Source organism: Trachinotus anak, unplaced genomic scaffold, assembly GCF_046630095.1.
Source record: "Trachinotus anak isolate AG129_WGS33_773 ecotype Australia unplaced genomic scaffold, CSIRO_AGI_Tana_v1 ptg000014l, whole genome shotgun sequence".
NCBI lineage: Eukaryota > Metazoa > Chordata > Actinopteri > Carangiformes > Carangidae > Trachinotus > Trachinotus anak.
This window is the reverse complement of record NW_027273865.1, coordinates 16,564,263-16,591,332: the sequence shown is the minus strand read 5'-3', so window position 1 is coordinate 16,591,332 and position 27,070 is coordinate 16,564,263. Positions and strand designations below refer to the sequence as shown.

The window sequence follows — 27,070 nt, the reverse complement described above, 5'->3', positions numbered from 1 at the left end:
CAGTGATGCATTCACCGGAGTGTGAACAAATGAATTTCCTCTCTGGAGTTGCAGTCGGAAATGCTGACCTACAGCCGTCAAATAAATATCGACCGAGTGCCTAAAATAAAAGCAGTTATAGGACAGAAATAACTACACCCGCACAGTGTGACTTCATCACACCAGCCCGAGAGGCAGCAAAGACAGGCCTTTAATAGTAGGCCCATTTCCAAGAGGTGTACTTGAGCAAGTAACTGAAACCAAACCAAGCTGAGTGTCACTGGAAGCTGTGTTGACCTCTGGGCTCACTAAATAGGGAAGCAAGACAAAAAAAAAAGTTCCCCTGTACTGCCAAATTACCATAAATAATTCACTTCTTTTCTGCTTGCACATGTACATGTTTAGAAAAAAAACAGAACGATAGCAAATTACAATATCACTTGACAAATATTTATAAAATGGTGATCTTTATTTAAACCCAAGCTACAGTGTCACAGGATGTATAGTACAACATAGTAACAGGGCATTACTGGCTTGAAAATACAACTTTCATTTCTCAAAGAGCTCAGGGGAAGTCAAGTCTTCACCCTTCTTGAAACAATGTCAATTGTTCAAATATCAAATATTACAGTGAAGTATTATGTGCTTAAACTACACACAAATGCACATATGCTTAAATGCACCAGAAGCCAAAAAAATCCAAGGCTTACCTAAAGAAGCCTTAGTGAAACAGGGGATTTTTGTTGAGAAAAAACAAACACATTTGTAGAAAAAAAAATTAATAGATTCCTAAAAACGGCCTAAAGCCTTTACATAAACATTTCCAAACATCACAGTTCAATAGAAATATTACAAAGGGCTGTTCTGGACTGGCTCTACATGATTCTGGCAGAGCTATCTACAAAAATGCGTCGAGAACAGATGATCGACTCTCAAGCATACATGTCCTCGCGGTCGGCGTTGTAGATCTCGCCCTCCTGCAGTGAGGCGAAGTTCAGGAAGTGTGAGGGCCGATGGACTTCATGGTAGAACTCTTTGGGGTTGGCCAGCTGCAGGTCGTACTTCATGTTGGGATCATGGCGCACACCTGTTGCAAGACAAGTTAAAATGCTTATTTCGAGTCACCTATTCTGCCGATCAATGTATTCTGTTCTACAACATGCATGACTCAAGTCCTGCTTTAAAAAGCCTTTTCAATAACGCGATGTTTGTGCATCAGTCGGAGGAATGAAAGGGTATTAACCCTTATTTCCACATGATAGAGTTTCAGCTGTGAAGCAGAGTTGCACAGTAAAATCAATCAAACTGACAGAGCACGGAAATATCAATGTATGCCACCGATTTGTGACACAAATGAAAACAAACGGCAGCACTGAGGATATTACATACATGACCCAACAGCTTTAAGCTCATTTAGGGTCATCTAATAAAATATAAAACAAAACTCTGTATGATGAAAACAAACTATGGCTACTGACCCATGAAGTTGTAGTTCCAGGAGACTTGGCCGGGCACCATGAAGAAGCCCAGGAAACGATCAGAGAGAAGCATCTGCACTCTTTCATAGTGGGAGGGCAGGTAACCTTTAGGGTTGTTGCCCTTGTCTGTGTTCTGACGACCCCACTCGTAGCCACTGGGTGTCAGCTTGTAGGCTGTGAGCGTGCACGAGCCTGGGGTGAAGCTGAAAACCAGAAGTAAAAAACATTGAGGTACCAGTCAATTTCATATTACAGCACCGAAAAAACGTATTTGTGAAATTGTAATAACCCTTTTTCAATGCATGGATGCTTTTTTTTTTTTTTTTATTATAGGCAACAATATTAAGCTGTTCAGAGTGAAGCTTTTTTTCCTTTAACAAATAGCTAAGTATGCCTGACATACTGGATATTAACTGCTAGGATGCAGAAAGTTGTTCCAGATCTTGCAACTACAGTCACACAAATCCTGCTCTGACATACAGACAGCACGTGCCTTGTAATAAAACCTACCTGCAAGTGATGATGATGGTCTTTTCTCCATCCCATGAAGGGTTGTCCGCCATGATCTTGGCATGGGTAGTGACATCCTGTGGGGACAGCTGGGGTGACTCATTAGGCTGGGTGTGGATCCAGCCGAGGGGCTCCATTTCCTGTTTAAGTAAAGAGAAGAAGTTAATAAAAGCACTTTAAAAAACTGTTACAAAGGAGCTGGTACAGCTAATGAGCATCCTTGAGCGGGAACATTATCTGCTACTACATGTGTCTTACTTTAAGGTATTCATGACCAGGCAGCTGGTTGGGCAGGTGGACTGTCTGATGTGTCCCCCACTGTGGCACCATGACAATACAACGGATTTCTTTCACCTGGGGGTTGTCTGGTGGGCTGGTACCGTACAGGTAGCCTGCAATCTGGAACAACACGATGCAGTCAGAACACGCTCAATATGTACAGAAGCAGTTTCTGTACTTTGAACACAGCTGAAAGAGGGCCCTCGAGCGAGGTACGAAACTGTTTATTACTCTTGAATAACATACACATCCAGACAGTGGACTAAGATGAAGTGCAGGACTATGGACCCATGTACCTGTGCTCGTAGATCTGAGATGCAGATGAACTTCTTGAGGACGTTCTTGGGCAGGATGTAGGTGTAACCCGTCTCCTTGATGTCATCAGATGACACGTAGATGTGGTTGGTTCGGAGATGGAGGTTGGCTGCAGAAATGGCCCTGACAAGTGACAAACAAGGCTCATTAAAGCCAACTGAGATGGAAACCAAAATAGCTCAAATTATGACTGACAAGGAAACAGTTTACCACAGTACACAGTAAAAAAAAAAAAAAATGCCTCTAAACAAATTCTGAAGTTAAACTCTGCCTGCGCACCTCACTCTCCACTCAGTCTTGGACGAGAAGGTCTGGGTCTCGTAGTTGGAGGTGGTGGAGGTGATGATCTCGTCGCCATGCTTGTTGACAGTGCGGGTCTGTGTGGCGGTGAGCTGCGATTGCTCTTTTGTCTGTTTCTCAATCTCAGCAATTTGTTGACGCTGCTGTGACGGAGCGGAGATCTCCATACCCAGGATGATGTCACGGATCTCAGACTGGGTCAGTGAGGCCACGTTCACACTGGAGGGAGAGAAAGGAAGCATTGACTGTTAAATACAAGTCTGGCTTTAAAAAATTAGTATCCTTAAAAACTGTCATCCCAACAGATTGACAGTAACTATCTGTGCTTCATACTGCCTTTACTCAACTCTTACCAAGAAAATGAATCCCAAACACTTACTTGTTCTTTTTGCCATAATCGGCCAGAATGAGATCCTTGAGTTGCACTTCCACCTTGATCCACTCCTCATCTGTGAGCGTGGGCCAAATGTGATGGGGCTCAGTGATGGTCGTCTTGTCAGGCTTCAGGATCACCTTGGCGCGGTCGTTGTTGACGTGGAGCGCTCTGAGGATCAGGATGAGTCGGGAGAAGGCCTAGAGACGGAGCAGACCACCAAACACAAACTGTTTACACAGGGGAATAAACTGATGTCACCAAAGGTAAATGCACCCTAATGAGTTTTGTTGGGAAATCAGCTTCGATTAGCTCGGGTGTCCTTGACAAACACATGGACATGTTTGTTTTGTAATCAGTACTCATGTTGGTAAATAAGCACAGATGCTTTCTAACAGCTTATCATTTCCCTGTAGAATCTAAAATATCACAGAAGCACTTCAACGGTGGCACAAATGTAATATGTTCCATTTAATCCTGGAGTGAAACTCACTGTGTACGATGAGATGGTCTTGAGCCAGTCATCATACAGGTTGAAAAGCACCATCTGAGGCTCTGTAGCCTTCAGGATCAGGTCTCCAAACTTCTCCACCTTCAGACAGGCCTGGAAGGGCAGCTGCAACTCAGAGCCCTTTATCACGATGTTGGGGAAGTCGAGCAAGTGGACCTGCACAGAGAAAACGATGGCATTAGAACAGACAAGCACCGGAGTATGTTTCCAACTTTAAGAAATTACTCTGAGATAACACATCAAGGTTCGTAATTATTACAGCAGTTCTTAGCATGACAGAGTCTCACCTCAAGAGGGTCCAGCATGCCCTTCCTGGTTACAATGATCTGTTTTGGCTGTTCTTCCACGGGGAGGGAGCGAATCAGGGCAGCCACTTCTTCAGCTGTCTTCCATTTGGCCAGCTACAGAGACAAAACAAGACTGAAGTTAGACATTTAGGAGGGCATTAACGACTTCAGTGTTCAGCAGCGTTTCCAATTTATCAATGCCTTCCTAACATCATCACAATGATGATAATTTAGAATTATTCAAAACTAATTCAAGTAACAGTATGTTGAAGGCAACCCCCAGTGGTAAGACAGCATATCGTGTGAGCTGTGATATTTCCGATTTAACCCAGGAACGTGAACGTGGAACACAAAACAGACCAAATATCAAAATGCAATGTACGAGGCCTTCTTCCTAAAAAATACCATTCAAAACTATCCGTGGTAAGAGTTAGTGCTATGAAGAATGAGAAATGAAATCACTAAACTCAGTATGAATCAGAATGATCAACACAAAAAGCAGAACTAGTGATTATGAAAGTAAGCAGCTGTAGAGCACATGTACCTGTCCCAGACGTTTCTGCCCAGCCCACACAGATGTGTGAATGATCTTGAGGAAGAGCTGACCAGTCCTGGGGTTGAAGATGAAAATGGCTCCATTGATGGGCTTTGTGGTCAAGTTACCCTCAAAGGTCTGTTGTGATAGACAGAAAAAACATGTAACTAAATTAAGTTTCAGTTCTTTTATATGTATATATCTGTATGAGAAAGCAGCATATTCAGACACTTAACTTACACATTAAGGTGCAGTCATTTAAAAACAAATGGTGCATTGTTTGGCTACAACAAATCTTCACTGAATTACTCCCTCACCTTGTGAATGGTGACTCTGTAGACATTGGTGTCATCCACAAACCAGATGATCTGATTGGAGAAGAGTTCACCATAGTTCTGTGAGGACAGGTAGGGCTCAGTGGGCTCTGAAGAGTACAGCTGCAGACCTTTGCGGATGCGCTCCCTGAGCACATACAGGGCAGGGTTGGCCTTCATGATCTTAGCCATGGCCTGCTGGATCAGTGGCTTGCTTCCAGGGAACCAGTTACCATAAGCACTACAGAAGGAAAACAAATAAAATGCAGTGTTTAGCGCTATACTGATGTTGTTAGTTGCTGGTCTTTGTCTCTGATCACATCCAAAGAAAAACAGTCCACAGGAATGTGAGTGTAGATCTACCAAACAATCACATTTGAGCTGAAGCAAGTTGGCAGTTGTGTTCTGGTACAACTTAGGAAGCTAGTGTGAAAACTTTGTAGGCTGCTGCAGAACACATTTGTGGACATAAACAAGTAGATGCCAAAATTCAAGAATTGCTGTCAAGCATTTGTCTGACAATCTCCTAACTTATTTTTAGACATATGTAATGCACTAGAACTCACTTTAAACATGAAAGAATAAAGTCACCAGCTTGACCTAATATTCTGATATCTGATCGAATATTTGCTGTCATAACTTGTCACATATCCATGCTTGAAACAATCCTAACCTGTGGAGGTTGTAAGCCAGGTCGATGGCAATGAGCACCCCAGTGGGGGAGGGGTAGATACTCATGTTGTCGGTGGTGTAGTCCAGGAACTTGGCTCTGGCGTAGCGCTCAATGTCATGTGAGTCGTAATCACCCCAGCGGAGCTGAATGTCAATCCAGTACTTTTGTGTGGTGGTGCTGTCCATCACGTCCCTGTAAGAGGAGGTGAACATTTTTATTCATGAGACTAGACAATTTCATTAGTACTGATTACAAAGCTCATATAAGGGCCTCCTGGTATAATTGGAAGTTCTTCTCAAATAATTAAAAACACGTTTCCTTTAAGTATTCATATAACATTGCTCAAAAAGTCATACTTGGAGTCAGCAAGAAGAGACGGCCGAGAGACATTCCACTTGTATGAGGCAAAGAGGAGGATGTCTGCACAGGACGAGTTCATCTTGTATGATTTCCTGGGATGGATGGTCTCTTTCTGCACAGTCTCAATCTCCAGAGCATCCAACTCCTGGTCAAACACCTGAAGACGAAAAACATAAAAGTTATTCACACCGAGGGAAGAGTAAGCCTGCAAGAGTGAGTGAACTTGGATTTGCCACGTTGTTTTCACATATAAATTGAGTTTCCGAAGATGTTATAACCTCTGGACTTCAGAACAGGGTTAAAGAGCAGAACCTACCTGACACAGATCCATGACAATGCTCTCATGAATCTTCTGCCACAAGTGAGCCCTGAAGATCTGAATGAGGGAGATCTTCAGTGTGGGGATCTTTCCGTGCATAAAGATTCCTGTCAGGTCAAGTTGCACCTGGAAACCCACATACACCTAGAAAGAAAAAGAGAGTAAAAACTATAAGCCAGTGCAGAATTTTTAAACTCTCAAGACACTCTTTACTTTTCACACCACAAACAATAACATTAAATGAATGAGAGCTGTTTTTCAACTGCTGGTTGTACTTACATTGGCTCTGTTGATGGTGGGTGACCACCAAAGTGTGAACCGACGGTTGGGGATTTGGTTGAGACCAGATCTCTGGGCATTGGTCAGCTTCTTCCATTTCATGGACTCCTCAAAGCCACTGGCCTTCTCCCTAAAGCACAGAAACACAGTTGATGCTGTTTAAATGAACTGAATTATGTGCAATACAAAATCTGTTGGCAAGTATACATTCAGAGAGGGGAAGAGGCACACAAAATCATGTAAGTGTAAAAGTGTTTTGGTCATGATTTAGATTTTTTTTTGTTGATCACAAACAGATCCTTCTTTCTCCCAATGCTCTATAAGCATTCATAGTGTCACAGTGCTCTCACCAGAAGAGACCCTCCCAGGTGGGAAAGTAAGTGCCTTTGAAGAGTGTGTGTTCCAAGATGCCCTCCACTCCGCCAAGAGCCTGAATCATGTCTGTGCGGTAGTTGTTCAGGTTCCACAGTTTGCCATCGTGCCTCTGGTGGGTCCACCAGAACGGATTCTGCTTGAGCACCTGTGCTCATCAAGGAAAAAGAACATCAATACTTGAGTGCATGTTGGTGTTTATAGCTAAACGTTAAATACAGCTTAGCATATTAACACACTACATTTCAGTAAGTTAACATTAAATGTTGTATTTATTTTGGTGCAGTTATGTTACTATTAAAATCAAAACAGCTAATGCCGAGTACATCTGGGGCTGATAAAGTATAGCTAACCTTTCCTCTGTCTCAAAATTCAGGACAAACTTTACATTGTTTTGCCCTGTAAAATCCTCAGTCGTGTCACAAACAAGGCTTTAGATTTGATACATTAAAATATATTCTAATATATGGGACACAAAATTTAATCTCAATAAACTGTTGCCCATCAACACATCAGGAGGGTCTCCATCATACCTGGTACTGCTTGAAATCTGTCCTGACTCTCCAGCCTTTGTCGTAAGCCAGTGTGTGTCTGTCCTTCTGGAAAAGTGTGTTGATACGGGGGATTCCTCTGTCCCATGAGTCCTCCAAATCCTCCAAGGTGAGACGCCTAAAACATAGGAAACACGCTTGTATTTGCCTCGTCTAGTTTCAGTTCTCGTTTCTTAACAAATACTTGTTAAATCAGTGTAAACAGCAGTTTAATAGATCCCAGTCTCCAATATACTATATGTCAGGATTGACAAGTTAATCTATTAAAAAGGCCTTACCTGTTCTGGGCGATGGCCTCCTGTCTCTTTAGAGCATACTCGGCCCAGACCCTCTGAGAGTCAATGAACTCGCTCTCCCATGGCTGAATGTAACGATACAAGTTAGGAATCAGCTGATCCTCTTCATGACTCATTCCAGACCTGAAATGGGTGATGCCCACATCTGTCTGCTTGGACCACCTGGTAGAGAGGGAGAGAAAATAATGTTCAATTTGATGTGGCACCATAGGTACAAGACATTTTTTTGACAAGAGGTCAAATATAGACAGATCAGCATGCTGGCTTACCGCAGATCTGACTGTGGGATAAGCACGTGGCCCATGGACAACATGCCAAGGCCGCCCAGCTCTTTGGGAGTGTAGAAGACTACAGGAGGAAAGCGGCTAGGCATCTTGGAGTTGAGACCAATCTTGATACGTGTCTGGATCTTGTTCTCACACTTAACCAGCAGGTCCAAGAGCTCCTGGGTGTTGACCACAGCTTCGCGGAAGTACGTCATCAAGCCGATCAGAGCCGTGTTCCATTTGTTCACAATCTGGAGGTAAAGACTCAACATGAAGTATTCTGACAACTACCCTGACTATAAAAAAAGTAATGTTCATTCTTTCCATTCTATTTTTTTAAGCTGAAGTTGTCTGCTGACCTTAGTGAATGTGGTGGATCCGGAGGCCATCAGGATCTGACGCACTCTGTTGTGGAAGCGCTGCATTGATTCATCATCCACACGCAGGAAACATTGTGCTGTCCTCTCTTTGGTTACCTAAACATGCAAGTACAGTGTGAGAACTTGGTAACAAGAATGTGATCATCATCATTTGAATAAATATAACGGTAATGATTTTTTTTAAAGATCCAAGTATCGATCCTGATCCAACATCAGCTGAACAGCACAGCTGTTGTTTCTTACAATCAGCCTCAGGTCCTCACCTCATTCTGCAGATTCCAGACACCATCCTTGTGAGTAAACTCCTCATAGCTGGTGCGACACTTGGGGAGGATGCGGCACTCAAAACCACACATGTTGAAGAGCAGGTTGGGGTTGTCTTTGCTGTAGACCGACACAAAGCTGTTCTCCCATTGGACAGTGGTCACAGACCTGGGCAGACGATTTTTGATGTCCCAGAACACGGCACGTCCACTGCAAGAAACAAGATTTAAAAAGTTGCAGCTATTTGTCTCCAACTCCAAGTATAATGTTCAACACAGAATAAGATTTAACATTACAGTAAACTACAACTAGGTTACGAGACCGTTTTGAGGTGGAACTCACAGGTTGACATCGTGCTTCATCAGTCTCATGCGAGCATCACGGGGCCAGCACTTCTTGTTGTTGTAACCCACGATGTTCTCATTGTTGGGGTCTGGGTGCTCCGTCAGATACCTCTGAATCAGATCCCTGGCCTCGTCAGCAGAGAACCTAGAGGAGAAAAACCCCTTTTTTAAACTTACTCTTACTCTTCTACACCATTTTGGAAGACAAAACAAGACACAATTTAGAAAGTGCTGCCTTATTTTCTTGATGATTCAAACCCACCTGAAGAAGATGTGGATGCGGTCGATGTACCGGCAGTACAGCCGGATTGGGTGAGCGCTTTCTGTGGCCGTGTCTTGGAAACTGAGGAAGTCGTTGGGCATCTGAGGTGGGCCGGCCATCTCACTGGCACGGTGCAAACCCAGCACCAGAAGGTCCATCACCAGGCCGTAGTACTGCACAATGAATGAGGCAAACTGGAGCCCCCTGATGATGCCATAGGAGTTGGTGTGGTTCATGTCCTAGATAGACAACAGACAGAAGACAAAGATAAACACATTTTAGATTAAATATCGATAAAAGATACACTTTAAATGCAACAAAAACTAAATTATGAAAAAAAAATCGTTCTAAGGAATCATGTATGAAGACAACAGAGGAGTTAACCAGCTCTAAAATCAATGAGCGCGCTTACTTTGTAGTTGATGACCACGTTGTTCTTGGCTGTCATGTAATCAGCGATGTTGTGGTCGACAATAAGACGCAGCAGCCTGTTGAGCAATGTCAGATCAATCTTCTCATACATCTTCTCATAGCGGGACTCCAGCATCACGTTGCACTCTCCCTCTGCAGTCTCCCACACGTCCTGCAAGTTGTTGATGCCTGAGGATAATAAACAAAAAGCCCTTAGATAAAGCATGAAACTTGTTCATGCCAAGATAGTGTGGTTATTGGATTTGGAGACAACGGTATCAACAAATTTGGCAGTTTAATGCCACTTTAACTTTATAGTGAGGTATTACACAGTATGACCAGAAGTTATTCAATATCTCTCCCACTGTTAATGGTTATTTTCTAAAAGCACAAGCCTGACCTTGGCACCACTTGTAGACCAGCAGTGGTGGTGGTTCTGTGTCAGCAGGTTTGATCCAGGGTGGGAACAGACGTCTCTTGTCTGCCTCGTACCACAGGTACTGATCCAGGTAGGCGTCAGTGATCTTCTCCAGGGGCTCCACATCGTACACCGGCACCAGATGGCTGTACAAGTCCATGAACTCGATACCCACCTACAAAAGAAGAATACATTCTGAGACTGACAGAGGAATTGAAATGATGGGTAAGAAACACATTTAATAAAGCAAAAATCAAGGAAATTCGAGGCAAAACTCAATTTATAGCAAACTTTTCCATGACATTTCCTGACATTAATACTCCGTTCACTTGTCAATAAGTCCTCAAATCATTTTGAGGTCTCAGGTCCCATTTTTTTTTGCCAACAATCCAATGACACAGGATTTGTAAGGTTAACAAAAGTAGCCTGTAAAATACTTTATTATTTTTCTCTATAACTTATTATTTGTAAACTGACCTGTGGAATATAAAAGAAAAATGCATTTTCAACCAATGTCCTTTGTTACCATTTCCATATAATGTTTGAAAGCAAAACTTCACTTTCATTCTGTGAATGCAAACTTCAAAAAATATCTGCACGTCTTTGTCCTGACCTCTTTGAAGGCTCTCTGTGTGAGCAGGTGACGTTTGATCCTGGACAGGGCCTCGTGAGGATTGTCGTAGGCCTGCTCTATCAGCCCCAGCTCCTCCCTCTGACTCTGGTTCAGACGAGACTTCACGCTAGGAGAGACAGACAAATTAAATAATGCATATAAGTATATATATCCTAGCAGTTGTGGTGCCTGGTGTGAACAAACATTTGCATGTTCTAATCATGTTTACCTGTATGCTTCCTTGAGCCTCTCCAAGGCCAGGATGAGCAGCTTGGTGTCATGTTTGTAGGACAGAGGAGGGAAGGGGATGGGTGAGAACCGCCGACTCTCCAGCCAGTGCACAGTGGTGGTGTAAATAGCTACTGCCTCTTCAGCAGTGATGTAGGGGCCATCCTGTAGGGAGGACATGTAGACTTCAATTAAAAAAAAAAGCTTAAGCTGCTTGGATACAGTCACTTTAATTCTTAAAATTTTGTATTTCTTCTTTAAGTTATTTATAAATACAGACATGGGCGATAGGACAGGATAATGACAAGAAACCCTTCATCACAATTAAAACAGTATAATCATAGAAAAAATTATCAGAACCAATATCTGAATGGTGAACGGAAAACTGCATCTGCAGCCAGTGATAAATAAAAAGAGCCACCATTCATTCTAATATTCCTCCAGTTCTTACGCACAGGCAAGCTGACCAATGCAAGTGCGCCTTTGTAAGAGGACATCTTTCAAAACTTCACTGGGAATTTTTGTTGAAGGAAATATGTTTATTTTTCCTCAACGGTGAAAAACAGGAGCTCAAAAACTAGCCAAACTTACTAAATGCAGGTGTCGGATTCCATTTACTGGTAAGGAGAGGTTGTGTGCGTTACCTTCAGGTAGTTGTGCTGTCTCTCCTGCTCAGCTTTCAGGTACAAACGGGTCAGTCTGCCCAGGTTCTTCTTGCACACTGTCTTGTCCACTGTGGCTCCACGACGGATTCGCTCGCGGTTGTAGTGGGCCGTATTCGTCCACCAGTCAGCTTTTGCCTTCACGTAGCGCAGGATCATGTTCTCAATGGGGGTGGGCAGGCCTGGCACCTGAAATGATGGGAGAAAATTAACATTCAGAATCATTCTTACTCAACTTACTGTCTAAACTTTTTTGAAAGGAAATGTTTTCCATAGAAATGTTGTATATTCACATTTCTAACCACAACTAGGTATATGCCAAAACTTCAGTGTAAGTTCTCTAAATAAATAAGTGCAATGTGAAGGGGGAAAAAAAAACAAAACACCAGAATACATCTTCAAGAGCAGAAAGCTTCAGTGGTCTAAATGACACTTAATGTGACTCAAACACTTCAGGCACTTGATATTCTTTCTTGAGACACTCAAGAGTCAGACAAATCCTAAATTCAAATGGGCCAGCGCTTTAACGATTCTTATTAATCCTGGTCTTTCAATAATACACCGTCCCTCCACCATATGCTACTCAGTCACAGTGAGGTGTTCTCTGTGATGCACTGACCTTCCAAGGGATGTTGGCCTTCCAGCACCTCCAGGACTCACTTAGGTGCTGCAAGATGGTCCTGGCCTTGTTCTGTTTGATACCCTCAGGCATCATGTCCAGGATGTCGTGCATCACAGCAGCACGCAGCTCAAGGTCAAAGTGAGACTCCACACGCTGTTTGGTCACCGTCTTGGCTACGCCCTTGGAGTGACGTCCTGTTGAAGTAATCAAAAAAACCCATCTGCTCAAACTGACTAGTTTCTGGTGACGAATACCTCTGAGTCTGTGCATCATACCACTTGTTGCTCAAATAATTAACATGGATGGTGGTATATTTGCCTACCTTCAAACTGCCTGGCCAGCAGATTCCCCAGCCACCTCTCCAACAGTGGAGTGATGCCCCTCATAAAGAACAGCCACACTCTCCAACCTGGAGCCCAGAAGCCACAACCTGGACCCTTGCCAACAGGACCCTGACCAAACAGACATACACAGAAAGGATCAAACTTAAGGTACACAAAGGGTGTGTGTGATTCCACATATTTTCTATGGACGATGAAATTAATATCTTAACATTAACAGCTGGCAGATCGACTACACAGTGTGTGTACTTACAGTGTTGAACCGGTAATAGATGAGATGCTTCAGGTCTTTGCACATGCGGATTTGTCTCATCAGCTTGTACTTGTAGCGGTACATGCCTGTCAGCTGACCCACATGAGCGAAGATGTACTGCAGTCCATCAGCCAACTATAACACAGAGACATGGTTCAGGGATGAGCCCAGTGTGACATTACTGTGTAAAACAACCACAAAAGCCATGTCTAACAAATGTTAAAACAGCACCACCCCTGAAACCAATACAAATAACTGATCACACTTGCTCAAGAACAAGAAACGACCAAGTTTACAAAAACGAAACATTCCTCAAAACCCATTAAATATCATAAAAGTACACCCTCCAGTTTTACATTGTGAGCAGGTAAACTGTGCTCTTTTCTTGTGAAATCAAAACCTTGCTCTAAGCAATGTTCTCTGAGGCTCCATTTGTCCAGTAGGTAAAGTTGTGGACTTTTCCATAGGGAAAAGAGAATAATGTGGGTAAGTGCAGCTCGCCTTCAAATGAGATGGGATGTGTTGTGCAAAGTATGTAGCTGAACTAACCTGGAAAGCATCAACATTTCCCAGCCTGTACTGCACGTGGCTGTCCACCACCAGCTTGCTGAGACGCAGCACCTCTCTGCACAGATGGAAGGCATTGCCAAATCGGGACTTCTTTCGCTCCTATGGGACACAAACAACAACAAATTATTAAGGTACCACCAGTGACGTTACTACAGAAAACAAGCTAACCAAGAGATGGATCTGCTCAGGAGCTTGTACCTTTGTGGTCAGTGTCTTGACAGGCTTCAGATTGAAGTTGTAGTCGAGATGCAGGTAGTTGAGGTTCTTACGGTGAATAAGCAGATTGAGCATGTTGTAGCCCTGTCTGCACACCTGCAGGCCCACCTCCACCCAGTCCAGCTTGGTGGACTGAAAGAACTTTGTGGCCTTGAAGGAGCGGAACAGATACCTGAAAGACAACAGAAGGGAAATCTTTTCAGGAAACAACTAGATGATCAGCAAAAATGGCTTCAATTGAAAACACAGGTTGACAGGAAATCTAAATAAATTGTCTAATGATGCTCACCTCTTCTTCTGGGCCTTAGGTGGTCTGTGTTTCAGAGCATTGAGCACATAGTACTTGAGCAGTTTCTGATATGAGACACGCACTTTCACTGGCTGTCCTGCAGGGCAGTGCTCACGGTACCTGTAAATTAACACCAATAAACTCCAATTAAGTATTTCTAAAAATTAAATCATTTTACATCAGAATGAAATACATTTATTTTTTCACAGAGCCAACCCATCTGCTTTCAATCAGTAAGTCTGTACAAATTATTTTTGCTCCAAAATGTTGGTAGTTGGCTCACCAGTTCTTGATCAGGGGGATATCAATGGCACGCCTCGTTCGGCCAGATCGGAGGTTGAAGGGTCTTGGCGCCCACAGCAGAGCAATGCCATTGGCTGTGTTGTCTGTGTAGAGAGGGGTCTCTTTGAGGAAGGGCTCCACATACTCAGGAAGCTCAAACTCCTCATCATCATCAGGCAGAGGCTCCTGGCTCTGAGTAGGGGGCAAGAAAGATAAAAGAAAGACATTTATGAGTGTTGACTTGTAAACAACAGAAGCAGCAGCTATGGCATTTTTTGTTTGACTTCTATCTCACATTAAACCACATATCATACATTATTTAAAAAAGATATCTGAGTGGTGAGGGGCCAACTGCATCTGCAGCCAGCGATAAAAGAGCCACCATTCATTTTAATATTCCTCCAGTTCTTACGCACAGGCAAGCTGACCAATGCAAGTGCGCCTTTGTAAGAGGACAACTTTCAAAACTTTGCTTAGGGTGTGTTGTGAGGGTTGCCAAAGGCTGATAATCAGCCACACTTACCTTGACAGAATGTCTGTGTGAAATGGGGTTAATCAGAGGGTCGAAGTAGAACGCAGGAAGATCTGGATCCTCTGTCTTGATAAACACCACATTTGGTGTGTGGTACCTGCAAAGGTAAAAGACATGTTATAGCAGGTTCAGGGACATTCCACATAAGTTACACCTGAACTACTTCCTTTTTAATTAATCTGAATTCATTTTCAATGAACTACTTAAAGATAAAAACTTGAAAATACTCATTTAATTATTCTTACCAAGTAAGGTGGACGTGGTGCGGCAAGTTGTTGTACAGGTAGGGGAAAGCAATTTTGTACTCTGTCCTGATTGGCTGTCGGATGATGATTTTGTTGATATCGTTGAACTCATTCCAGTCTTCATCCCTGCGGGAGAAACCAAGAAAGATCAGCTGTGGAATAAATCATCTAACATCTATTCTTACTTTATGTTTTGTTTGGAATAAAACAAAATAAGTATTTAAACAATTACAAGAAACATGCACATTGGTGGTGTTCGTGCCAAGTGGCCTCCACTATCCGCAGAACTTTTCCATGTAAAGTCTATAGATCTATCATTTATTAAAGGCAGGAGATCCTTACTGGAGGTTGATGTCCCGGACCAGTGGCTCAAACTTTGGCCCACCAGGGATGGCCATATTTAAAGCCTTGGAAGTGAAGAAGGCCTTGAGGTCAAACAGATAAAAGTAATTGAAATCCACCAGGTCTGTCAACAGCTGATTGGCCAGACGGTACAATGTGGACATCATGGGCAGTGAGAACTGCCAGCGACGGTAGGTGGTGCCATTCACAAACCTAAGGAGAACAAAAAGGAATTATTGTTAGATTCTGCCAGAGACACATTAGCCTAATATCTAAAGCTTCACATTTAGCTTTAAAGAGTGACGCGATGGCTTACTTTGCAGTGTCTTTGAGGGGTTGATGCTCATAGAACCACTCCACAACTGAACCATCCTCCTCAGGGTCCAGCTCCATCTGAATGGCCTCCAGTGGTTCCACATCAAGGATGTTGTCAGCGTAGTCCAGCGGCGGCTCCTCATCATCAAATGGTGGAAAGCGCATCCGCTTGAAGTGCCGTCGATCACGCTTCTCACGACGCATCATGATCCACATGGTGCTGAGAGGAAGATAGGGGGATACCAAAGATTATAAATACTGTCAAAATACAAATGAGCCCAATGCAGTGTAAAAGAAATGTACTATACGATTACAAATGTGATAACATACTACTATAGCATGGAGTGCTTAGCATCATTTAACACCACACTCTGTCTTACCCCCACTGGGCAATGTAGACTGGCTCTATGACCCAGGGGATTTCATTCACAAAGGAAATGGCTCCAGTGATGTGGTACAGGACGGGCACATCTCGGATCTGCTCCCACGGCATGGGCATGTTCTCCAGCAGCTTCAGCACTGCATGGGGCATGTACTTGAGGGCACTGTACAACAAAAGGTAAGATACAGAATGAGCTATCAACCAATAAGCAAAAGGGTAAAAAGCATTTTATTTATTTTTTTTAAATGTGGATGAAGGGAATCTGCATTAAGCTTACATATGCAGAAAGTTCTGCCTTGAGTACATCTGAAGATGTATCTCAGCTAATAAACCATTCTGTTAATTCTATTTTCACTTTTAAATGGTCACATTTACTACTCTATGATTTATTTTTACCCAAGGTAGACCCTCTTGTCATGGCGAAATTTCCTGTTGGTCATGTCTCCATGGTCCCTGATGATCTTGCGGACATGCTCAGGTGGCATGTCTTCCTTCTGAGCATCCACAAAGCCAAACTTTCTCTTTTCTGAGTAGCGCTTTGCCTGCAACTGCTGCCATTTTCTTGCTGTAGTGTTGGAGGACATAACATTACAAAAATTAATCATATCCATTTAAGATACATCACTGTAGCTTTACACCATGAATGTGCTGCATTTAGAGAAAACCAACATACCTTTCTCTTGCAGTTTTTCCTCAGACATATAATCTGGGACTGGCACAGGAGGGGGTACACCTGGTGGCATCCCTGCAGGGACCCCTCTGTAGGGGAAGGTAGCTGCCATGGTCCCTCACTATTGAGAACAAAAACAGCACACAATAAGTTTAATTTCGTACTTTACACAGTGATCCTACGTGTTTTTTTAATGCGCTTAGAGTTTGAGTCTGTAAGTTACCAACAAGTAAAAGGCTCCAGCAAAACTGAAAAATTACATTTGTACTTTCTCCACATTAACGTCCAACTCTGGCACAATGAGTTATCTGGCTGTCGTACTCGTTATTACGCACAAACTGAACAAAATCAGAGAAACAGCTCTGATAAATTAATTTTATTGATTGGACAGAGGTTCCTCTTCAGACACAACGGAAAACGTGAACTGACCTAAACAAACGACATTTCCACGATAAACTAGCTTAGCAACATGGCTTCCTGATCGGCGCACACTGAACCATTGAACTACATTTTAACACCACCAATCCCAATTAATACTCATTCGGTTAATTATAAAGTATAAACTGCAATTAACCGATGCTTATTAATAAGTTAAATACCAAGTTTGCGAAAATTTGTGAATGTTTTCAGTCTAGTTTCTGATTAGGCCAAGCGTGGATGAAGCGGTAAGCTAGCCGTCTGCTGGAGTTAGCACAGCGGCTAACGACTAAATGTTAGGTAACAAAAACAAAACGCCACACACCTCGCTACCTCCAATCCCAAAGTGATTTCTTAAGGTTGAAGACGATCTTATTCCACGCAAAGGCGGTTACCACAACATGTCTCTATCGAGACTTTAAGCTCTTTTCCTGATTCACCGCTGTGTTGATTCGTCTTCATGAAGCTGCACGATGAACAACGGCGGCCACACGATGAACGCAGCTCAGCGGGAATCACAGAGCACAGTTACGCCGCGACTACGAACTTTTTACCACGAAACACACAGGGCTCTACGTCAGAAAATACGCAAACGTTGGACAAGCGCAATTTTGCAAATACCCCGTATGATGCCTGCACCACGGAGGCGATAAGCTTTGCTACTGCCCCCTGCAGTTGGGCTGCACCAAAGATCCTTTACACGATGGATTGAACTGACTCTGCTGTGAGTGCGTCCTCTTCTTTTTATTTGACAGCGGTTGAAAAAATCAGCTTGAAGCTAATGGACGGGCTTGTGTAACAGCACATACATAACAAAAAAACAAAAAAACCTGAAGAATGGAGAAAAAGCAGCAGACTGTGGGTATACTAGAGGTGGTAGAGGCTTTTTAGGAAACCTTTTCAGGAGGAATTGAACAAGAATGTGTGAATAAAGTGTTGGATACTGTTGGTGCAAAGATGTCTGAAGAGGGTAAACAGACGAGGGATGGTACGGAAGAGCGTTAGGGTCATTTTTTGTAGAGTTTTGACTTTAATCTAATAATTCAGAGTTTAAAGTCAGAATTTCATATTATGACCTCACAACATTTACACGTTGAGAGCAAACAGAAAAGAAAAAAGAAAGATGAAAGACAACCGCGTTAGACATAAACACAACAATGTTCATGTTGGTGTAGATCATCATGTATAAAGATGGTGTTTTTCCTCTACACCTTCGCTTACGGCCATACCACCCTGAACACGCCCGATCTCGTCCGATCTCGGAAGCTAAGCAGGGTCGGGCCTGGTCAGTACTTGGATGGGAGACCGCCTGGGAATACCGGGTGCTGTAAGCTTTTTCACTTCTCTCTGCTGACACCAGGGTACTCTGCTGCTGATGCTTCATTTACCCTTTTAGCACCATAATAATAGATATATTTATTAAAACGCCCGGTCTTTTTTGTCTATTTTTGTCAATAATTGTGTCGAAAAATGCCTTATGTGTCAGTAATTTACACCCTTTTTCCAGGAGAAGTAGAACTTTCAAAATCTGTCAAGTATTTACCATTCTTATGTAATTAAATACCTAAAACTGTGTGTTATGAGAAGAAAAGGACAAAAACGGAATTGAATTTTCTTCAACTTTCTTTGTATAAATTCTTGAAAAGTGCAGATTGAACATTTCCGGTGATCCCCGTGGTTTTGAAAGGGTTAAACAGCGTTAACAATGATGACACTGTTAGTCTGTTAGTTATTATGCACCTTTTTGGACTTTTGGGGAAAGCAAAGGCCATAATGTAAAAACACCAATTTCATATTATGACCATACAAAGTTTACAGGTTGAGATCAAACACCATTTACAAACAAATAAACAAACCAATGATGAGAAAGACGGCCGCGTTAGACATAAACACAACAATGTTCATGTTGGTGTAGATCATCATGTATAAAGATGGTGTTTTTCCTCTACACCTTCGCTTACGGCCATACCACCCTGAACACGCCCGATCTCGTCCGATCTCGGAAGCTAAGCAGGGTCGGGCCTGGTCAGTACTTGGATGGGAGACCGCCTGGGAATACCGGGTGCTGTAAGCTTTTTCACTTCTCTCTGCTGACACCAGGGTACTCTGCTGCTGATGCTTCATTTACCCTTTTAGCACCATAATAATAGATATATTTATTAAAACGCCCGGTCTTTTTTGTCTATTTTTGTCAATAATTGTGTCGAAAAATGCCTTATGTGTAAGTAATTTACACCCTTTTTCCAGGAGAAGTAGAACTTTCAAAATCTGTCAAGTATTTACCATTCTTATGTAATTAAATACCTAAAACTGTGTGTTATGAGAAGAAAAGGACAAAAACGGAATTGAATTTTCTTCAACTTTCTTTGTATAAATTCTTGAAAAGTGCAGATTGAACATTTCCGGTGATCCCCGTGGTTTTGAAAGGGTTAAACAGCGTTAACAATGATGACACTGTTAGTCTGTTAGTTATTATGCACCTTTTTGGACTTTTGGGGAAAGCAAAGGCCATAATGTAAAAACACCAATTTCATATTATGACCATACAAAGTTTACAGGTTGAGATCAAACACCATTTACAAACAAATAAACAAACCAATGATGAGAAAGACGGCCGCGTTAGCCATAAACACAACAATGTTCATGTTGGTGTAGATCATCATGTATAAAGATGGTGTTTTTCCTCTACACCTTCGCTTACGGCCATACCACCCTGAACACGCCCGATCTCGTCCGATCTCGGAAGCTAAGCAGGGTCGGGCCTGGTCAGTACTTGGATGGGAGACCGCCTGGGAATACCGGGTGCTGTAAGCTTTTTAAGACATATGTAACTAGGGAGTCTACTTATTCATCAGGAAGTAAACAACAAATACTGAAACCATCAAAAGAAAATTATACATTTTCTTTTATGGAAATAAAAGCAAAAATTAATAAATAAAAGCTATACCTAAACTTTGATATACTAAGGTAAGCCTTGCAGTGTCCAATTTATTTCAAGAACATCCGATCTGAATATTTGTCTCAGCCAAAAATCGTAGATTATCATACTTTTTTTTGTTTCCAAAGTAGCTTTTGTATATATTTGGGCTTTTTGTTTTTGTTCTCTGCTAAAAATTTCTCTGCAGTTGATCTGTGAATAATCACGCTTTTATTCTGAAAGTTGATTGCACTTGTGGCGGTTATTGCAGAGGGCAAATATGACCCAACTTCAGCCTTTCATTTTACCACACAGTGTTTGACTTTATGTGTAGTTTCTTTCATTATTTGGCTGTGTGCACAGCTGGAGGTGTCCTGGTAAAAGTTTTACAGGCCTCTCTTTTACTATTGCGGTCTATGGGAAAAATACTTTTTGGGCCGCAGGGGGATTTTTCGCTGCAATACCACGAGTGAACACTGGAAAAAATTGGCTGCGAGGCTGCGAGGCTGAGCGGCGGCGCCGTGTCCAGGTCTTATAATACATCCATGGCGCATACGCCGAAAAAGTGTCTGGCTTCCGGGTTACTTCCGCGTTATGCGGCCGATAGAGACTGCGCAGTAGTGTCACTCCCATCATGCCTTTGGGCAATGAGAACAAGCGAAAAACGTTCTCGATCTGTTGCTGCGCGTTCACGAGTGCTCTGCTAGCGGACTTTATTATGTTTAATAGACTAATACAGGACCGGCCCGGGGCTTTAAACATGGATTAAACCGGCAACAACATTCAGTCTGAAGCTTTAGGGCCTAAAGTCACATTGGAATCAACATTTAAAAAAATCATAACCAGGCAAAAATATTACGTTTAAATTGTCTTTTAGGCAATTTTAAGATATGGACGCTGCATGTGACAGAAAACTACAACTCATCAGATAAAGTTATTACGTTTACTTTCTGTCAATGAGAAGCAGATTTATACGGCATGCCTTCTTTAAAAAAACAGTGCAGTGCTGTAGTTAAGCTTTATGTCCCGTCATTGCTCTTTCAGACAGATCACTAACTACAAACCTAAACCCCCCCACTCCACTAACGACTTCCATCTGGCCAACGATCTGAATGAGTTCTACTGCCGCTTTGAAAGACAGTGGGACAAGCCTGACACTAACCTCCACATCAGAGCCACATCAGAACCCCCCTCCTCCCCTACCAAAGGAACGTCTCTCTCGATCCTGGAGAGAGATGTCAACAGGCTTTTTAAGAAGCAGAACCCCCGCAAAGCAGCCGGTCCTGACTCTGTCTCTCCATCATCCCTGAAGCACTGTGCTGATCAGCTGTCTCCAGTGTTCACAGACATCTTCAACACCTCACTGGAGACCTGCCACGTGCCAGCCTGCTTCAAATCCTCCACCATCATCCCTGTCCCCAAAAAACCAAGGCCCACAGGACTAAATGACTATAGACCCATTGCCCTGACCTCTGTGGTCATGAAATCATTTGAGCGCCTTGTCCTGTCCCATCTCAGATCCATCACTGACCCACTCCTGGACCCCCTGCAGTTCGCCTACAGAGCCAACAGGTCTGTAGACGACGCCGTCAACATGGCTCTCCACTTCATCCTCCAGCACCTGGACTCCTCAGGGACCTATGCCAGGATCCTGTTTGTGGACTTCAGCTCTGCCTTCAACACCATCATCCCGGCTCTGCTGCAGGACAAGCTCTCCCAGCTGAGCGTGCCTGACTCCACCTGCAGGTGGATCACCGACTTCCTGTCTGACAGGAGGCAGCACGTGAAGCTAGGAAAGCACGTGTCTGACTCCCAGACCATCAGCACTGGATTCTGCAAGGCTGCGTTCTTTCTCCTCTGCTCTTCTCCCTGTACACCAACACCTGCACCTCCAGCCATCAGTCTGTCAAGCTCCTGAAGTTTGCAGACGACACCACTCTCATTGGACTCATCTCTGATGGCGATGAGTCTGCCTACAGGTGGGAGACTGACCGTCTGGTGACCTGGTGCAGGCAGAACAACCTAGAGCTAAACACTCTGAAGACAGTGGAAATGATAGTGGACTTCAGGAAGAGCCCAGCCCCACCCACCCCCATCTCCCTGTGCGACTCCCCCGTGGCTACCGTGGAGCATTTTCGCTTCTTGGGAACCACCATCACAGAGGATCTCAAATGGGAGCTAAACATCAGCTCCCTCATCAAAAAAGCTCAGCAGAGGATGTATTTCCTGAGGCAGTTGAAGAAGTTCAACCTGCCAAAGATTATGATGGTGAACTTCTACACCTCCATCATTGAGTCCATCCTCACCTCCTCCATCACCATCTGGTACGCTGCTGCCACGGAGAGGGACAATAACGGACTGCAGCGTATCATCCACTCTGCTGAGAAGGTGATTGGCTGCAATCTTCCATCCCTCCAGGACCTGTACGCCTCAAGGACTCTGAGGCGTGCAGGGAAGATTGTAGCTGACTCCTCCCACCCTGGACACAAACTCTTTGAGACACTCCCCTCTGGCAGGAGGCTGCGGTCCTTCAGGACCAAAACCTCTCGCCACAAAAATAGCTTCTTCCCATCTGCTATCAGCCTCATCAACAAGGCTAGAGAGCCCCACTGTTGCTGATCAATTGCACCAATCACCAGAAAAAATTCCTTGTATGTGAAAACATACTTGGCAATAAAACTGATTCTGATTCTGATTCTATTTTTCGCTGTTCTGTTTCACAGATATTTGATTTGAAAATGAAAAATATATCAAAATGATTTTTTTTTAAATAGAGATTTAATTTAAATGATGAATGCCACTGAACATTTATCTACTGTACACTGAGCACACACTGAGGACGTGGGGAGTTAGAGAGACGGTGATGAGGACGGTTCTTCCCCTCAGGGACAGAGAGGGGCAGCGGGCTGCAGCAGCTCAGGCCCCCGCTGCTGACGCGGAGTCAGTTATAGTTTAACCCGCTGACACAGTGAAGGCCATTAATCTATAAAATAATAAGGCTGGTGACCTGCAGTCAGGATGAGACACTGCTGCTCACACATCACAGAAACTATCACACAGAAGCTCAGTGACTTAAATTAAAATACCTGAAGAAACTGTGACGGAGGAAGTGATGAAAAATCATATCGTATAGTGAATCCGGTTATGCGGCGAATATATCGATTACAACAATTACATTCCTGAAAAAAAATGTAAGAAGTGACGAATAAATGCGACAAAAAAATCACAAAATCAATGAACCTTGATGTGTGTAGAAGAAAACTCTCCTTTGTGTTTATTCACTTTTCACACTAACTTGTTCTCCTGACGACGCTAGCAGTAACCTAGCAACCATGCTCGTTCCCGAGACACAGCGTGACGTGCACGTACACAGTGGTGACGTCACTCAGAGAAAAAAGACTTTTCTGGGCTTTGAAAAACTTCTACAAAGACTAAAACCCCATGGCTTAAACATGTAGAATAGAAAGACTGATATTCGGCTGTGTGCACAGCTGGAGGTGTCCTGGTAAAAGTTTTACAGGCCTCTCTTTTACTATTGTGGTCTATGGGGAAAATGCTTTGTGGGCCGCAGGGGGATTTTTCGCTGCAATACCACGAGTGAACACTGGAAACAACTGGCTGCGAGGCTGAGCGGCGGCGTGTCCAGGTCTGATAATACATCCACGGTCATATGTGCCCTCTGCAATAACCGCCACAAGTGCAATCAACTTTTCCGGTTTATTTTTTCAGAATAAAAGCGTGATTATTCACAGATTAACTGCAGAGAACAAAAACAAAAAGCCCAAATATATACAAAAGCTACTTTGGAAACAAAACAAATTATGGTAATCTACGATTTTTGGCTCAAACAAATATTCAGATTGGATTTTCTTCTTGGACACTGCAAGGCTTACCTTAGTATATCAAAGTTTAGGTATAGCTTTTATTTATTAATTTTTGCTTTTATTTCCATAAAAGAAAATGTATAATTTTCTTTTGATGGTTTCAGTATTTGTTGTTTACTTCCTGATGAATAAGTAGACTCCCTACTTACATGTGTCTTAAAAAGCTTACAGCACCCGGTATTCCCAGGCGGTCTCCCATCCAAGTACTGACCAGGCCCGACCCTGCTTAGCTTCCGAGATCGGACGAGATCGGGCGTGTTCAGGGTGGTATGGCCGTAAGCGAAGGTGTAGAGGAAAAACACCATCTTTATACATGATGATCTACATCACCATGAACATTGTTGTGTTTATGTCTAACGCGGTTGTCTTTCATCTTTCTTTTTTCTTTTTTGTTTGCTCTCAACGTGTAAATGTTGTGAGGTCATAATATGAAATTCTGACTTTAAACTCTGAATTATTAGATTAAAGTCAAAACTCTACAAAAAATGACCCTAACGCTCTTCCGTACCATCCCTCGTCTGTTTATGTGCATCCGGCCTGGATGCAGCCTCCTCCGGGTCAGCAGCGGGGGCCTGAGCTGCTGCAGCCCGCTGCCCCTCTCTGTCCCTGAGGGGAAGAACCGTCCTCATCATCGCCTCTCTACCTCCCCACGTCCTCAGTGTGAGCTCAGTGTACAGTAGATAAATGTTCAGTGGCATTCATCATTTAAATTAAATCTTTATAAAAAATAATTGATATATTTTTCATTTTCAAATCAAATATCTGTGAAACAGTGAAAACAGAAAGAGCAATGACGGGACATAAAGCTTCACTACAGCCCTGCACTGTTTTGGTTGTTTTTTTTTGTTTTTTTTTTTAAAGAAGGCATGCCGTATAAATATGCTTCTCAATGAGAGAAAGTAAACGTAATAACTTTATCTGATGAGTTGTAGTTATCTGTCACATGCAGCATCAACAAAATCCATAAACTTAAGCAAAGAGTGAAGGACTGTTCAATGTTCATAAGCTGCAGCAGCAGGTGAAGGTAAACTGCAAGTAAAGTCCAACTGTGCTCAAAGTTGAAGTTAGTCATAAACAATATTCATAAACATACAGTTCATTCATTTGAAACATTTTGATTAAATAAATGACTTAAATGTAACTTATACTATTCCTGTGCCTAAGGACAGTTAAGTCTGTATAATCCTAAAGCTAGAAATCACATACAGTGCATCCGGAAAGTATTCACAGCGCTTCACTTTTTCCACATTTTGTTATGTTACAGCCTTATTCCAGAATGGATGAAATTGTGAAAAGAGTTTGCTTGAAACTTTTGCAAATTTATTAAAAATAAGAAACAAAAATACGCTTTAAATGGGGCCACCCCACAGACAAATCAAGAGGCACTGACTTAATGACGCATCAGGGATTCTGCATTTCATTACAATATCAATTAAATGTCCTCAGTGAGGAATGCAGAAATTGTATTACTCTTTGACCCCGCCCCCACATAAGGAGCTATTGAGTACAAATGAACTAAATGAAAACAAAAATATAGTCTGGCAGTATAGACTTGCTTGCAAATTTCATTCTCAAAAAGTTGAATGCTTCCTTTCCTCAGTCAGGCTACTCAAGTTGAAAGTAGTTTGAGCCGTAATTTACAATAGCTGTGTGGTTTACGCTGTAACAGGTCTCATCCAGATTTTATATTAGACATAAAGTTTAAGATCTGAAACATTCATCTGGGTGAAAGAGATTACACAAACATTTAATGGCCTCACAGCGTCCCACTCACTGTTCAACATTTTTAACCTTTGGTTTCTGGAGCACAGGAATAAGAAATGCGAGGCTGGACAGCCCGACCCCCAGGCGGCCCTGCGCCCAGCCATCGGGCTCGTTCAGCCTCGCGCGAGGCTGGACAGCCCGACCCCCAGGCGGCCCTGCGCCCAGCCATCGGGCTCGTTCAGCCTCGCGCGAGGCTGGACAGCCCGACCCCCAGGCGGCCCTGCGCCCAGCCATCGGGCTCGTTCAGCCTCGCGCGAGGCTGGACAGCCCGACCCCCAGGCGGCCCTGCGCCCAGCCATCGGGCTCGTTCAGCCTCGCGCGAGGCTGGACAGCCCGACCCCCAGGCGGCCCTGCGCCCAGCCATCGGGCTCGTTCAGCCTCGCGCGAGGCTGGACAGCCCGACCCCCAGGCGGCCCTGCGCCCAGCCATCGGGCTCGTTCAGCCTCGCGCGAGGCTGGACAGCCCGACCCCCAGGCGGCCCTGCGCCCAGCCATCGGGCTCGTTCAGCCTCGCGCGAGGCTGGACAGCCCGACCCCCAGGCGGCCCTGCGCCCAGCCATCGGGCTCGTTCAGCCTCGCGCGAGGCTGGACAGCCCGACCCCCAGGCGGCCCTGCGCCCAGCCATCGGGCTCGTTCAGCCTCGCGCGAGGCTGGACAGCCCGACCCCCAGGCGGCCCTGCGCCCAGCCATCGGGCTCGTTCAGCCTCGCGCGAGGCTGGACAGCCCGACCCCCAGGCGGCCCTGCGCCCAGCCATCGGGCTCGTTCAGCCTCGCGCGAGGCTGGACAGCCCGACCCCCAGGCGGCCCTGCGCCCAGCCATCGGGCTCGTTCAGCCTCGCGCGAGGCTGGACAGCCCGACCCCCAGGCGGCCCTGCGCCCAGCCATCGGGCTCGTTCAGCCTCGCGCGAGGCTGGACAGCCCGACCCCCAGGCGGCCCTGCGCCCAGCCATCGGGCTCGTTCAGCCTCGCGCGAGGCTGGACAGCCCGACCCCCAGGCGGCCCTGCGCCCAGCCATCGGGCTCGTTCAGCCTCGCGCGAGGCTGGACAGCCCGACCCCCAGGCGGCCCTGCGCCCAGCCATCGGGCTCGTTCAGCCTCGCGCGAGGCTGGACAGCCCGACCCCCAGGCGGCCCTGCGCCCAGCCATCGGGCTCGTTCAGCCTCGCGCGAGGCTGGACAGCCCGACCCCCAGGCGGCCCTGCGCCCAGCCATCGGGCTCGTTCAGCCTCGCGCGAGGCTGGACAGCCCGACCCCCAGGCGGCCCTGCGCCCAGCCATCGGGCTCGTTCAGCCTCGCGCGAGGCTGGACAGCCCGACCCCCAGGCGGCCCTGCGCCCAGCCATCGGGCTCGTTCAGCCTCGCGCGAGGCTGGACAGCCCGACCCCCAGGCGGCCCTGCGCCCAGCCATCGGGCTCGTTCAGCCTCGCGCGAGGCTGGACAGCCCGACCCCCAGG

General features: G+C 44.6%; 1 protein-coding gene and 4 non-coding genes across 5 annotated transcripts; 3 read left to right on the top strand and 2 right to left on the bottom strand.

Annotated features, from left to right (window-relative positions):
• Nucleotides 1-427: 427 nt before the first annotated feature.
• Nucleotides 428-17,566, bottom strand: prpf8 (pre-mRNA processing factor 8). Its single transcript, XM_071497185.1, has 43 exons — nt 17,381-17,566; nt 16,642-16,759; nt 16,365-16,533; nt 15,967-16,131; nt 15,588-15,806; nt 15,272-15,484; nt 14,930-15,055; nt 14,676-14,781; nt 14,154-14,344; nt 13,871-13,990; nt 13,564-13,753; nt 13,345-13,464; nt 12,796-12,930; nt 12,524-12,653; nt 12,199-12,395; nt 11,562-11,768; nt 10,919-11,082; nt 10,690-10,816; nt 10,059-10,251; nt 9,660-9,847; nt 9,248-9,486; nt 8,984-9,130; nt 8,641-8,851; nt 8,357-8,473; nt 8,001-8,248; nt 7,714-7,893; nt 7,418-7,553; nt 6,863-7,032; nt 6,513-6,642; nt 6,231-6,377; nt 5,911-6,071; nt 5,555-5,746; nt 4,885-5,122; nt 4,577-4,705; nt 4,033-4,146; nt 3,728-3,901; nt 3,241-3,434; nt 2,841-3,080; nt 2,543-2,684; nt 2,226-2,366; nt 1,968-2,107; nt 1,458-1,660; nt 428-1,066 (listed from the first exon to the last, which is right to left on the bottom strand). The coding sequence occupies exons 2-43, from the start codon at nt 16,748-16,750 to the stop codon at nt 912-914; spliced, it is 7,017 nt and encodes a 2,338-aa protein (XP_071353286.1). The 5' UTR covers nt 16,751-16,759; nt 17,381-17,566; the 3' UTR covers nt 428-911.
• A 704-nt stretch (nt 17,567-18,270) lies between these two features.
• On the top strand, nt 18,271-18,389 carry LOC139632481 (5S ribosomal RNA). Its single transcript, XR_011693567.1, has one exon. It is a non-coding gene; the product is annotated as a 5S ribosomal RNA (ribosomal RNA).
• A 621-nt stretch (nt 18,390-19,010) lies between these two features.
• LOC139632479 (5S ribosomal RNA) lies at nt 19,011-19,129 on the top strand. Its single transcript, XR_011693566.1, has one exon. It is a non-coding gene; the product is annotated as a 5S ribosomal RNA (ribosomal RNA).
• A 621-nt stretch (nt 19,130-19,750) lies between these two features.
• Nucleotides 19,751-19,869, top strand: LOC139632495 (5S ribosomal RNA). Its single transcript, XR_011693580.1, has one exon. It is a non-coding gene; the product is annotated as a 5S ribosomal RNA (ribosomal RNA).
• A 4,149-nt stretch (nt 19,870-24,018) lies between these two features.
• LOC139632494 (5S ribosomal RNA) lies at nt 24,019-24,137 on the bottom strand. The gene has a single exon (XR_011693579.1). It is a non-coding gene; the product is annotated as a 5S ribosomal RNA (ribosomal RNA).
• Between the last annotated feature and the right edge of the window lie 2,933 nt (nt 24,138-27,070).

What these genes read in the sequence shown, in the direction of transcription:
- prpf8 (XM_071497185.1), bottom strand. Translation starts at nt 16,750, where the DNA reads ATGGCAGCTACCTTCCCCTACAGAGGGGTCCCTGCAGGGATGCCACCA. An exon ending in ACCATCATCATCACTTGCAG is followed by an intron (nt 1,661 to 1,967) that starts GTAGGTTTTATT and finishes TCTGGTTTTCAG; the next exon opens with CTTCACCCCAGGCTCGTGCA. An exon ending in CTGGAACTACAACTTCATGG is followed by an intron (nt 1,067 to 1,457) that starts GTCAGTAGCCAT and finishes GTCTTGCAACAG; the next exon opens with GTGTGCGCCATGATCCCAAC.